The sequence below is a fragment of the Bradysia coprophila genome, unplaced genomic scaffold (genome assembly GCF_014529535.1).
Source record: "Bradysia coprophila strain Holo2 unplaced genomic scaffold, BU_Bcop_v1 contig_151, whole genome shotgun sequence".
NCBI lineage: Eukaryota > Metazoa > Arthropoda > Insecta > Diptera > Sciaridae > Bradysia > Bradysia coprophila.
In genome coordinates this window covers 5,601,043-5,614,989 of record NW_023503423.1, presented here as the reverse complement: position 1 = coordinate 5,614,989, position 13,947 = coordinate 5,601,043, and the positions used below count along the sequence as shown (strand labels likewise).

At 35.5% G+C, this 13,947-nt stretch overlaps 1 protein-coding gene across 1 annotated transcript in view; it reads left to right on the top strand.

Annotated features, from left to right (window-relative positions):
* The first annotated feature begins 2,871 nt into the window (after nucleotides 1–2,871).
* LOC119074573 (zinc finger protein rotund-like) overlaps nucleotides 2,872–13,947 on the top strand; it is an 86,884-nt gene continuing 75,808 nt past the window's right edge. The window contains exon 1 of the mRNA XM_037180803.1: nucleotides 2,872–4,178. Within this exon, the coding sequence (XP_037036698.1) occupies nucleotides 4,053–4,178 (126 nt within the window). The 5' untranslated portion in view covers nucleotides 2,872–4,052. The remainder of the gene's footprint in view (nucleotides 4,179–13,947) is intronic.

The following is a 13,947-nucleotide window of genomic DNA, read 5'->3' as shown; positions in this document are numbered from 1 at the left end:
ACACGTACGTATATAGTCGGTTCGTTAAAGTTAAACTCATTTACATGCTTGCTAAGCGGGGCGAAAAAGAAATGTAAACCCACGGGGCGAAAGCTATCGCTTTCGCCCCTTGAATTTGACATTTCTTACTTTCGCCCTGCTTAGCAAGCATGTAAAACTATATACGTCACTCGGAAAGTATCTCCCTTGTAACGTAATGTACTATTTCAATTCACCATCCAACATATAAAAACGATATGGCAGAAAAATTGAAGTACTGGCCTGACACAACTTCATCAATTTAGTAGATAACCCGTACGCGGTAGTCGTCCTAATTCATTGTTGCTTTTTGTGTTGAAATAATGGCTCAGATAAACGGTCGCACACAACTTCAAGGTCTACCAGGCGCGCCGACTTCCTATGGGCGAATTGGGCAGATGCCCCATACGACTTCATGCCGCCCCATACGTTGCCCCATACGGTTTTTTATTTCTTTTGTTTACCAAAATTTTGCCCCATACGACCAAAATAGAACTCTGCGCGCCTGAGGTCTACACTTTATTTCATTAGAGTAGTATACTTAAAACGTTTCTTCTTCACTTCTCAGGTAGTTGTCAGAGTACATAAGTCCGTAAGTAGAGTACGAACAGTTCTTGTTCCGTTATATATTTGAAATGTAAGCTTTTGTCCAAAATCAAGTTGTTCCAAATTCAATAACACGCAGACTGATTTTGTTCAGAAGATTGACAGCAGCAAACAAAGTCTGTTTGTAAGTGAAATATAATTGACCAAGAGAGGTGAGCACAATTTAAGGCTTTCCAAAACAATCAAGACTTTGAATTCTCATCTTTTTTGGCATCCAATTTCCATAAATTTTCCTTACGAAGTAAAGGTAATTTGACATTAGTCTTTCTCGTCACAAACTGACGCAATATTGAAGATCCGTCAGTTTGTGACGAGAACGTTGCTTCGCAAATGGCTTAATATCTGTTAAACTACAACTACGTTCGAAATAAGCCACTATCTACTGTTCATCATGTGTGGTATCATTTTGAAGACTGAATGTTTCCACAAACGAAGTAATAGATTTTGTACGAAATAACAGCAGAAGTAACAGATTTAATGATTATACCACGTTTGTCGTTTGTAGAAGCTAGAAGATCGCATAACCACACTCAATAACAAAAGTCCAAGAACATAAATTTATCATTTGCTAATATAGATTGTACATGTATCGATAAAATGGACACCGTTTTATATAATAACCAAGTTTCTTCCATTTAAAAAATGGTTATTGCTGAAATGAATGTTGCTGAAATATGAGTCTAACGTATAATCTTACGACAGATAAAGTAATAGCGAATGGATTGAAATTAATTCGAAATTCGAATTTGTGGATTATCAGGAAGATTTTCCATGGGAAATTTTCCTCGTCTTGAAAAAGAAACCTTGACCCTATATTTGCGAGGGGAAGTACATAACCATTCACACACGGCAATCAATTCACTGATACAATTATCGCGTCTACTACTTCTTTTGATCTATGAAATTTCAACAAATAAAATCTTTTACTTCAATAGTTTTATCGTACAATTTGGTATAAAACATTACATAAGCCAGAGTTCATCGGTTTTTTTTTGTCGTGGCTGTCAATAACAGATTGCATAGCCGTACCTACTTTGTTATGAAATCTATCGATACTGGACTTAACAACCTGAAGCTACGATTCATATCATAAGTGCTTATGCCAGATGTGGATGGTAGCCGGTCGAAGCAATAATAAAATGGTAAAACTTCTTTCATATCCGTCCATCATTGTTGTGTGAATACCTCTATAAATCTCAAATTTAGTATTCAGAACTGTCGTGAAGACTTACACTCCCAAGCAAGTGTTGGATTGTGACTCTTACTTGCCTCTCATATCGCTATCAAATCCCTTCACTTATTTTCATGAATCTCTTCATCCAAGAATTTTCCGACCTAAATTTCACAAAAATTCTATCTGGAAAAGCAACCACCTTCTCAGTATCAATTGAAAATCTTTACAGTCGATTTTCACTTGAAACGCCGACCAGACCGCAGAGGAAAGGCAAGTGGCCTATAGAACAGGCAGAGAGTCAAACACTCACACACACACACACATACACTCTGGCATGTATACATAACATTTCTAAATCAAAAATTTTAGCAAACTCAGATAGTATAGCCAACCTGAAATTTCTCAATTTGTGTTGGTCAAAATTTTCAGTTGCCACACCCACTAAATTTTAGTCCTATTGATAAACGATTCATCAACAATAAATATGTATTGTTATGTCCCATTTAAGCAACTCGGAATCGTAGATTGTGAGGACTTATGTGGCAAAGATTTAGGGAAATTTATTCCATTGAATCGATCATCACTAAAGATTCAAGCAAATTTTGCCAATATGATTTCACAAAACTTGTAATCAGTTTATTACTCCGAGGCGAAGCATCTACTGAAATCGAGCGAACAGAAACGTTTGTGTACAACCTACATTGTCCGCCGATAACAAAAGCACAGAATCAACGAACCAAACAAAACAGCGACGTTAAAACGCATGCACCAGTCTTAAAGAACCGAATATTTAATGATGTGCTTCGACTTGACTGTTTTGCTCTTTTCATTGCACTTGAACCGGTGAGCTTTCCAGTGTGTACGTATATGGCTAAGTTGTAACATAAAATTGCATTCAAAAAGTACAACAAGAAGTTTAGTCACAAAGAGATGTGTATGCTTCGGCTGTGTATAGTCGTTCGGTTGCAGAGAGAGAGAATTTCAAACTTTTCGCCATGTAACACCACATGGTATGGTTGGTAAAATGTTTTTTGTCCAAAGTGTTGTCGTTCGGCAGCGTAACAGTCGTGTGCGTTTTTTTTTATCCACTCGCTATACGGTTGGCGTAGTGTATATATATATATAACTAGAAATTGAGCTTCGTGTAATCCCTCCCGTTATATGGGTATGAATGAGAAAAACAGAAAATACTCGGAACCAAAAACATTCAACACCAATGAGAAATAGTTGAATGGCTTTGATGATGGAATGGATTTTATAAATGTATGTTTTGTGTGTCTCTAACGTGCGCTAGCCAATATATTCGTTTTTGAAGCCACGTATTTTCTATCTACCCATTCATTGCCGACGAATAACTCGGTAACGATTCAGTAGCGCGGAATCGACGGTGTGTGCAATTTCTTTTTGTTATATGCTTGTTCGATACAAGAAAATATGCAAAAATTTTCCTAAAAACTGGGAATAAAAACGGACGAAAAAATTACTCAAATTACACAAAGAGGAAAAAAAACGATAATTGTGCGGACGATGTGGAAAAAAAAAGTTTTCAGTGTTTTTCTTCACCTATAATATTAAACAAAAAAATAAATTTTCCTGCTTTTTTTGCATCGCATATTACTTGGCATTAATGTGTGATTGAGAAGGGAAGAATAATAACAGAAAAAAAAATTTATTGTGCGGGTTTCGTCACATTTATTTTGTGTTTTGTTTTCATTGAGTGAATCACTGGTTTTTTTTCCGGTTAGCTATATAACATACCAAAACTACACCGGCTCCTTCAAAAAACATTAAATGGTTAATGATGTCGTTTTTACATGAAGTAATTTTTTGGGTGACTGTGCCAAAACGGGGGCTGAATTTTCCGTTTTTGTGGTGATATATTTATTGACCAAGAGATTGTTTTCGATCCGAAACACGAGACACCGGGAGGAAAGAGATTCAGATAAAAAGTGTGTGACTGAAAAACGGCTTGAGTGTTGTATAAAACCGAAACAACGTAAAAACTGTGTCTGGAAATAATTCTCTTTTTGTGTGTGAGGTTGTTACCGAGTTGTGTTTGATAAATAATTTTTTGTTTGTTTGATATTTTGGTTGGACGACCTTGTCCTTTTGTTATAAGCGAATTTACAATACTATCAACAATTTTGAAAACAGTCAGTGAATTTTGACCCAAATTTGGTTTTCCATTTCATTTGAAAAACAGAAGAGTACAAACAACAAAGAAATAATAATTTCTCGCGTTTTATGTGATAACATGTATCCTTGGTATCGAGATACTCAAATTGGTGTTGGACAATTCTGTAATCCTATGACAACGATTAAAACCGAATCCGGATACAATGATTGCATGTTAGCTCTTGATTACGCTGCACAAAGTAAGGTAAGCATAATGATTATATTATGGTCTTCTTTATACGTCGTCCGTTTATGATAATTATATATCTATGCGGTCTTTAAAGGTCTTCTTTCTTTCTCTCTTCACTCATTATATATTATCGTTTTGCATAACAATTTATCGATCTCTGATGTATGAAGATATTAAAACCAAAACCGACGAAATTGTTTCTTCTTTTTCATCATTTCATACGTACTTCGACTCACTTACATTAACATCCATGCGATCAGATTCGTTACAGTAATCGTTTGGTTTTTAAACATTTTTTTTCCAAGTCGAAAGAGAACGAATTCAGATGTCGGTCGGTTTATCGTTCATTATATATTGTTTGGATCAGTATCGGAGTATGGTTCTTAGAGGTTTCAGATTACATTTGTTCTGATCGTTTGACTTGTTTCTCCTATATTTGTATCTAGAGTACCACCAGAAAATCTTGTAGGCTTCACTAGCTTAAATCTTTCGTTACTAAGCAAGACGGGTTTTATACAAAATCTTCTACTTCATTTGTTTAACATACGTTTTAGTATATAAGACACTCGGAAGGAAATCCTTGCATATTTATGTCATTGGTCTCGATAACATATGATTTGCCGTTTTTCAATGACCTCATCGTATCTTCACCTTTTTCGTTCCCGCGCTTCAAAGCCAGTCGTGTATCAATTCGTAAATGAGATGTTAGGCTTTGGGTTAACATCAAAAGAAATCTTGCTTTATTCAGCTTGGTTGTAGCTGACCACTCACTGGCCACGAATAAGTAAGATTAGTGGGAAGTTGATGTTTCATTTCGACTATGATTCACTAGAGTTGTTCATGTTCAAAGTATTCATAAAGGATTGTACCAGTTCCACTGTCATTTGTCATGGTATATTTGTACTTTTATACTTTTAAAAGAAATAATTATTCGAGACGTAGGTGAGAAATTAGTCACTTTCTCCACTCCGCAGAAACTTCAGAAGTCTTGAGAAAAAAGTTGTGTTTACCTCGGGAAAAAAGTTGAAATTTTCTCGGGTGATTTGTGTCCCTTGCTACGCTTGAAATGCAATTTTCAACTTTTCTTCCCTGGTTGAGCAAATAACTATTCTGTCTCAAGACCAAAAAAACCTGTAAATATTCATCACACGCCGCCTTTCAAAGTTAAAGTTACTCGTCAGAAAAAATATTTTACCGACAAAAGTGTCCTAAGATTTATTCTTACCAAACCACCCCATTCTATGTCCTCGGATCTTCTACGTTTCTTCTTCAACTAAATTTCGTTTGGATATTTTGGGTGGGTCTGTTGTATTCGGCGAAGATTCCGATAGATGGAAGAGTGTCGGTTTTAACATAAAAATTTCTAAAACAAAAATCGGTTTTTTGTTTAGGAAATTTTGATTCAATCACGTTAAAGTGGTAGCGTGTGTGACATGTTGGCCTTTAATTTCAGGTGTTGTTTTTTTTACTGTATCCATTTTTTGTATGGCGCTTCCGTTGCTGCGTTGTTTCTTTTCTAAAAAAAATATATTTTCGTGATCTCTTCAGATTAGTTACAGTTTGGGTTAGTTGATTGTTTGTTTTCATTCTTTGTTGAATATCAAGATATTTTCTGAATTGTAACAAGGTCTATAGCTGCTTAAAAAACTACAGCGACCCTTCTTTTGATTATGCGGAATACAAAATATTTTCCATTTAGTCAGCATGTTAAAAGTCCATCGATTTAACGGTTACTCAACTAACCAAAAGTTATAAAGAAACAAATTTTCTCCTCATCAGTTACATTCATTAAAATAAACTGACAACCCCTACTTGTGATACTGAAATAATAATTATAACAACCATAACCATCCCAATTTAAGACCCACCAATTTTATCCATCAAAACAAAACATCCATTTCAATCATAAATGATTATGCAAATGAACATTAATTTTAACGCGAAACATTTAATTTAATGACATAATTTGAGTAACTCAAAACCGTTCCCAAATCCCACATCGAATGCGAAAAATATTTTCTGAAAAATGTGTGCCCAACATGTGTGTGAAAATTATACAGCTCCGTTGAAGTTGAGTCGAAATTGAAACGGATGTAATCGTGAACATCAAGTGATATTTATTTGCCTCATCAGCGACAATTACACAACGAACCAGAAGAATTGTGAAATGATTACCATCAATACGTTGAGCTACTAACCGCATCACTGTGTGTACACTTTTTTTTTATGGAATAACGTTTTCAAGTCTTTGGTTTTGTTGATGCACTTGTGATACATTTACGATTCTTATTTTGTATGTTTATTTGTTCGTTTTGTAGTCAACAAACTATGTGAAGCGACGGTAGTTTACGTTTATGAGGATCTAATGTGTTTGATATGCTATACTAGTCTGTTTCTTTGCTTTCCTCAGGTTTCTAACAGATCGATAAAAATCTTTTACTTCACTACGTTTAACAAGTCGTTTACATATGTCCGGAGATCACCGGACATTATTTTAATGTCGTCGTCGACAACAGATGAAATTTTTAACGTTTTTTTAAGTGGAATTGGGGCATTTACACAGCATAAAATCATTAAAAATTCTTAGAAACTTCGAGGATTTCAAGAATTCTTCTTCTCAGAAATATGCTCTGCTTATCACTCATCACCTCAACATAGTTTGAGATTACGGTGAGAATGATATTACATTTCTGAAACAAACGTTATGTCGTGATGAAGATTTGTGAAGTGTCGGAAGAGTCGCCTTTTTTAAAGCACCTCCGTAGAAATTTCGCACCAAACGTCAATCAAACGAAAATATAAAACTAAAGTAGAAGTTAGTGGAAATTAGTTAGTGGTGGAGAATAAATAGCCTCAATCCAAACAACACACACTCTACGGATAATAGCGGCAGAGTTGAAATTTTGCTTGATTTTTGCAAGTGGTTCCAGGTGGTTCCGGGTGGTTCCCGTGGTCCAATCGAAAAGTGATGTATGGAAGGTGTCCCTTATTTTTGATAATGAACAAGTCGTCTATACATCATTTTGTCCAAAAACTTCAAATCTAGCCGATATAATTTTGGGTCATTTTGACTCTGCCGCTATTATCCGTAGAATGTGTGTTGTTCGTATTGAGGCTATTTAGTGGAGGAGATAAAAAATCTGGGAAATTGAGTCATTGATTCTATGGAGGGATTCTTTTGAAAATGTATCTACCGAAATCGGACGCATTTTCCCACGGACTTTTTAATAGGCCAAAACTACTGTAAGACGATGCGGGGTGTCGTTGGAAAGGTAATTGTGAGTTCTTTAGGGGCAAATAATTCTTATTGGCTTTAAAACACTGAGACATAAGCAGTGGAAAATAGGGGAAAATTTAGCTACTTTATCATGTAAAGGTTCCTCTGCTGCCGAAAAGCAATAGAGACACTAAAAAACTGTTTTTTCCTGATTATTACTGGGCGTTTCAACGATACCAGACATGGTTAGATTCACGATGAATTTACCTTCTAAGTAGAACTCAATTCCCGGAGACTTAGCGAGTAAAATCATTTACTAATTGAATCTTCAACTCTCAACATTTTAAAATGTCCAGCCCCAAAAATGTATACGAACGACAGACAAACAATTTATTCCCGCAGCCAAAATGCTAATAAATATTTAACGCTGACCTTGCCACTTCTATCGATTACAGAAGCACAGCTTTAATTTGCAATAAATTCACATAAAACGCTTTTTGATTTGTCCTGATTCTCAATCTGATACACTTAATATCTAATCGTAAATGTTTCTCCCCTTTTTTTTGGCCTGTGTGCATCCCCCAACTTAACATAAATAATCTCCGTATGGGATCCTTTCAAAATCACATGTATTATCCAGAACACACACTTGTTTCACACCAAAACAATTCGTAAAAGGAATTTTACTTTTTGGGGCAGAAAAGAAAAATATTTCCAGAATATTACATGTGACACAACATCCCTTTTTACTTTCAAATAAATATTATTTTCATAACATTATTTATGGGCATTTTCCCCAAAATAATTTTTCCTGAAGAAAAGCCAGTCTGGTGCGTAGTGTGTATAATATGCAGGTCCTACACACAGAGCAGAGAGAGTCGTATTCTTAACAAAAATAAATATTATTTAACGGTTGGTGTATATACAACTCCAAGTCAAATTCCTTCCTACAGATTAAATTTATTGCTATTTGGTTAGTCAAAATCTGTTCGGTTGTAAGTATTTATGCGTTAGAGCTCCTAACACAGTGTTCTCTCAATTCGTGTACGTTCGATAAAAATGAATTAACGACAAAACATGTTGTCCCATTGATATAATATACGAATATCCATCAAATCGGAGGATGTAATAAAATTTATTAAAGAGGAAATGACTTATCAATTTTATTGACTATCTCTACAGAACCGTTGCTCCATCGTACACGTTCATATAATGTACATAAATAATGTAGGCTCATTTAGACGGCACAGAAAGTATAACATTTGAATTTGTCGCACAACAAATTTATCTTTATTTAATTTTTGGCAATTTGTCATGTAGCAAAAAAGAGATATCCAACGAACTTTCCAACGAAAACCAAACTTAACATAGTTAAAAAGGAAGAAAAACTAAATAAATCCGTAAAACACTGACAATGAACTTCCTTCCTTTGGCTTCGTATCGCAAATACAGTTTGCGAAAAGTTTTCGTTTTGCTTGAATATGAAAAATGTGTCCTTAAGAGAGAGATGAATAGGAAATTCATAGAAAAAAAAACACACAAATTGCCATACCATATTCAACCGAAGGAACATATAACGACGTCGTCGGTCCGTGTATTGCACTACGTTAGCAATATAAAGAAATATTTTTCATCATTCGGACATTTTGCTACATATCCACATTGTGGATTCCACAATTCACATACGGCTGAAAATTGTAGCTTCACCAACGGTTTCTTAAATGATGCGATAAAAATATTTTTATCTGACGCAATGATATTCTGGATTTTTTTTGAAAAATGACCAACGAAAACCTTGTTGAATGAATGATTCTATTCGATTAATTGTAAACTTGGGAATTGGAGTGTAATGTTTGAGTGTGGTGGGCAAGTATGATGTATGGGCTACGCATGAAATATCTTGTGAAATATTTTAGGGTAAACTTCAATCTCAATTTCGGTCAATTTGCTTTATGTGTTAGTTAGCTTATGGTTTAGATGTGCCAAAATGTTTCAAAGAAATCAGAATTTAGGATGAGGATTTCGTTGATAAGTAATTTTACTTGATGAATAGACTACACAAAGTCAGACAAACGGTTTTTTTTGGTAAAAGATGACATTACTCTTGGTTGGATATATCTTCCGTTTTTTTGGACATTGTTGACAATTAATAGTACATTATGGCATATGGGATGTATTTCTCGTCTTCGACTCGAAATACAACCCTCCCACATGCCTCAACAAAATAATTCCTAACAAGGCTGTAATGTACTATTACAACCCTAGCATTGTAAAGTATTTTGTGCCACCGAGAATTGAAATACGACGGATTTCAATATCGATAACTAGATTGAAATGTCCAAAATTACAACACCCGTTTTCATGGCTTATTACAACACTCAAACCAGTGTTGAAATGAAATTCGTATGAGTTATTACAGCATTCGTTTTAAAAAAATGCAAAGCAACGTGATCGATCAAATTCGAAGAGTGATTGTTTACCATGAAAATTCTGAATTTTTGTGCATTTGTCTATTTCAATTCTCGGTTGGCACAAAGCATGATGTGTTACACGTATTGTAATGAGATTTTTTCAGCACACGACCCAATTTTCCTTACTCGCTCCGCTCGTAAGGAAAACTTGGGTCTAGTGCTGAAAAAATCAACATTACAATACTTGTAACACAACATACTATTACGGCATGCTTCATTTTCACTTACATTGCCTACGTGAAAGCATTGTACTTACGAGGTTCCAAGCTGTAATTTGACCAGTGGGTAATACAGTCCTCCTGTCGAAAATTTTAGATGCTTTCGATTCTTCTTCGATGCGACTACGAATTACTATGAAAATAAACACAAATATTTAGGGCCTCCAGCCCGTTTCACTGTTGTATTTATTCTGATTTTTAACAACCTCGGCCCACTCCGTCTACTTTCATTTTAAAGAGAATACTCGATCACCCGTAGAATTCACAACACTCCCATCTCTCGTTTTCGAATGAAGCTGGAAAACTACATATATGTCGATTCCACGGTGATGAAATCTCCCGCCGTAGTGAGCCATGCTGCCAACTAAACTTGTCAATGCCAGAACTCTGGGATTAGATACCATTGACAATTTTCAGATCTCCATACACGTCAGCCAACGAATGCCAGGATACAACTTGTCCTACCTAATCATTCTCGGCATTCTAACTTTTTTCGGCGGACCAACCGATTCAACTGTGGACCAATAAATGACTGTATACGAACCAAGCTTGTCAATGCCCGCTTTCTGAGTTTAAAGACCATTGACCATCTTAGACAATTTCAGGTCATTCCATGTCGTTACAAGAACCAATTCTCCATGTCAATGACTTTACAGAGGATTCCCATTTGGGTCATTCCATGTCAATACAAATAACCAATTCGTCTCGTCAACAACGTTACAGAGGAATTCCCAATCCGTGTGAACTTGTCAATGCCATATTTAAACTTTTACAAATTCCGTTGCTAACTCCACCAAACGATTCCTTACCAACGCTAGATTTCATCGAATCCCGTTTAACCATTGACGTTTTCCAGCTAGATCCAACCGTGTAACAATCGGTTTTCCAAAGTATGAATAAATATATTCGGTGAATGGCCCATACGTCGTTCCTTGGTAATGCAAACATTTCTTTTCGTTGACTCGAACTTTCTTTCGTCGCCAATAGTCTCGGAATGCATTAGCCTTCTCAGGTATGACCGAAATTCTCTTCCGATTTATCCAAACTTTTCCAAATCCGCAACCGCACCGTCCTGTCTCGGTCGCCATGTCGAAAATTTTAGATGCTTTCGATTCTTCTTCGATGCGACTGCGAATTACTTTGAAAATAAACACAAATATTTAGGGCATCCAGCCCGTTTCACTGTTGTATTTATTCTGATTTTTAACAACCTCGGCCCACTCTGTCTACTTTCATTTTAAAGAGAATACTCGATTACCCGTAGAATTCACAACACCTCCCCTTCGGGTTGGCGCGCTCCAACAAAGCTCATATTCTCGACACAAGGATGAACGTGCAGATAGTCTCTTCATAATAGGTTGGATATTTGCACGCACGTGCAAATAGCATCTACATAATACATTCGCTATTTGCACGCGCGTGCAAATAGCCATTTAATAATGTAATGACTATTTGCACGCCGTGCAAATAGTGCCTACCTTTCAGAATTGGTGCGATGTAACATATTCAACTCTAACATATTTACTTAGTGATTCAGACACGTAAAAGGCTAAGAATAAGGTTCAATCATTGTACTATATTGCCGACAGAGTCAAATTAAATGTGAAGCCAAACAGTTCCAACGGTTTTCCATTTTCCTTCAACTTGCCGGGCTGATGCTGATGCCGGGAAAGTAGAAGGTTGTGTGTTCTTGTCTCACCCGTGCACATCAAAATTTTTATTTCAAATCCAATTCGATTCTAGTATTTCTAAGCTGAAATTTAAAAGAATTCTTTTCGTTTTCTTTACAAATAGCTTCAATCATGGATCATGGAAAAGGCCAGATCATTAATTGACCATTTATATTCTTTTGTTTTATTTTTTTCTAAAAAAAATTCTTATGCAAATTACGGAAGTCATAGGATCAACATTATAACTAATCAATCTTAATTTTGATTGGGGGAACCTACACTAAATCTTGAAGTTCGCATCAGTCAGAAGATAACTTTAATTGACTCCGACTGTATTCACTGTATTCCATAAAGTACGGGAGGCTTAATCCGAATGATGGATCGTTCATATAAAATAATTAAATGCCAAGCCAACAAAGTATATAAATATTGGCAGACATCATTGTGTAAGTTTGTCGGCGCACTGCACACGCTTCTAATGTGTCTAATAAAACTTCTAAATGTAATTAGCTAGTAAACGATCAAAGAACCAATACAAATGCGACATTATTCATTCACCAACCATATCAATAATTATATGGTCAGGGTTTCATTTTTCAAATCGGATCGTAGCACTAATTTATTTTGTAACCTGATAGCCGTAGAACATACATTATTGTACCCTGTCGAACAGGTAATCATATATTTGCAAGCATTAGAAATCTCATACATTAAAAATTATATCGACGCGATTACAGCCTCAATTTCAAACGCGCATATCACTTTGCATTGCTAATGCACCAATTGGTTTGTATTTTTATGATATGCGTTAGATGTGAGAAATGTCAATTGTAAGTTCAACGCAGTGACGTCTTCGTGTACACAGGTATTTAAATTCAATTTGTAGAGATAAGATGTTGCGCCGCTCTAGACAAAGGTATTTCTAGCAAAACCAAGTCAGAAAGTTTTTTTTATTGAAGATGGCCAAGAGTGAAGTTTTGGGAGCCGGTTTAGCATCCACTCCACAGTACCTATAGGTCCAATTCAGCTAATCACAACAAATACGGCAGATAAATGTGACTGTCGCACTGTATAGTATATACCCAGAAAATGAGTCATTACTTTATTGACACGAGCGTTGAAACTCGTCTCCCGGGACGTAGTGAGTAAAATAACTTATGTAATTGTTTGAAACTTCCTGTTTTTCCTTGTACCGTTGCAAACCTTCTCTTCGGCTCGGATTGCAACTCTCATACTTCTAAGTACTGAGTGACACCGCGTGACACTTGTGATCTGGAGGTATTTGGATCGAGTCCAGCGAGCAACTTTTTTTTTTCTGCTTATTTGGTGCACCAGTCACAGATTTATTTCATGTGTTAAACGCCACAGATAATTATCAAAACGTTACCTGCCGCCGCAGATGATATAACATTACTCATAGACATACATTACCTGTTTCTGCTGGTTACTTTTTTCGTCGTACCACTGAAAAATTCCTTAAAATGTGATTTATCCATCGTACAGTCATTAGGTTTGATTAATTTTATTTCCATCTCGCGAGTACTTCCACTTACATTTGTGCCATTTCAAAGTTCCTACTCAATTCTGTTCGCGCTAATCTCATACGCTTATTAGCAATTTTCCATGTCAGTAATGATAGCGTATTTATACTGATGTGTTATGACAATTTATAATGATTGTCGATTACTAAAATGAAACGTATTTATATGACCCGTGTGTCAGTCGATATTAGAGAACTAGAAACAAATTAAAACTGAAACTATGTGATATGCTGAATGATTATTCCAAATTATATCTCTCGTTTGTAAATTTAATTTGTTCATTTTTATCCATTTTTTTTTCTCTTCATTTCGTCGATATTAAATTCCTGTTGTCATAACTCTTGTTGGAAAATTGCATTCAATTTTCAATGATTTTTATATTTTCCTTTTAATTTGATTTGTAATTGATTTATTTAATATGCAATGAGTTACAATACTTGCTCATACAATATATGTATGATATGTGTACTGTATGCACCGCCGTCCGTCGTCATTAAGTCATTATAATTGTGTAGAACATATTTTTCATCTAGCGCATAGCTGAATAATATCTTCTCGTAAAATAAACAAACTTATGAAATAACGGCTTCAATCAAGAACGGAATGCCATACAGTCAAAGTCTATTAGCACACTGAACTTCAATTAGTATTTATGAGTAAAAATTGT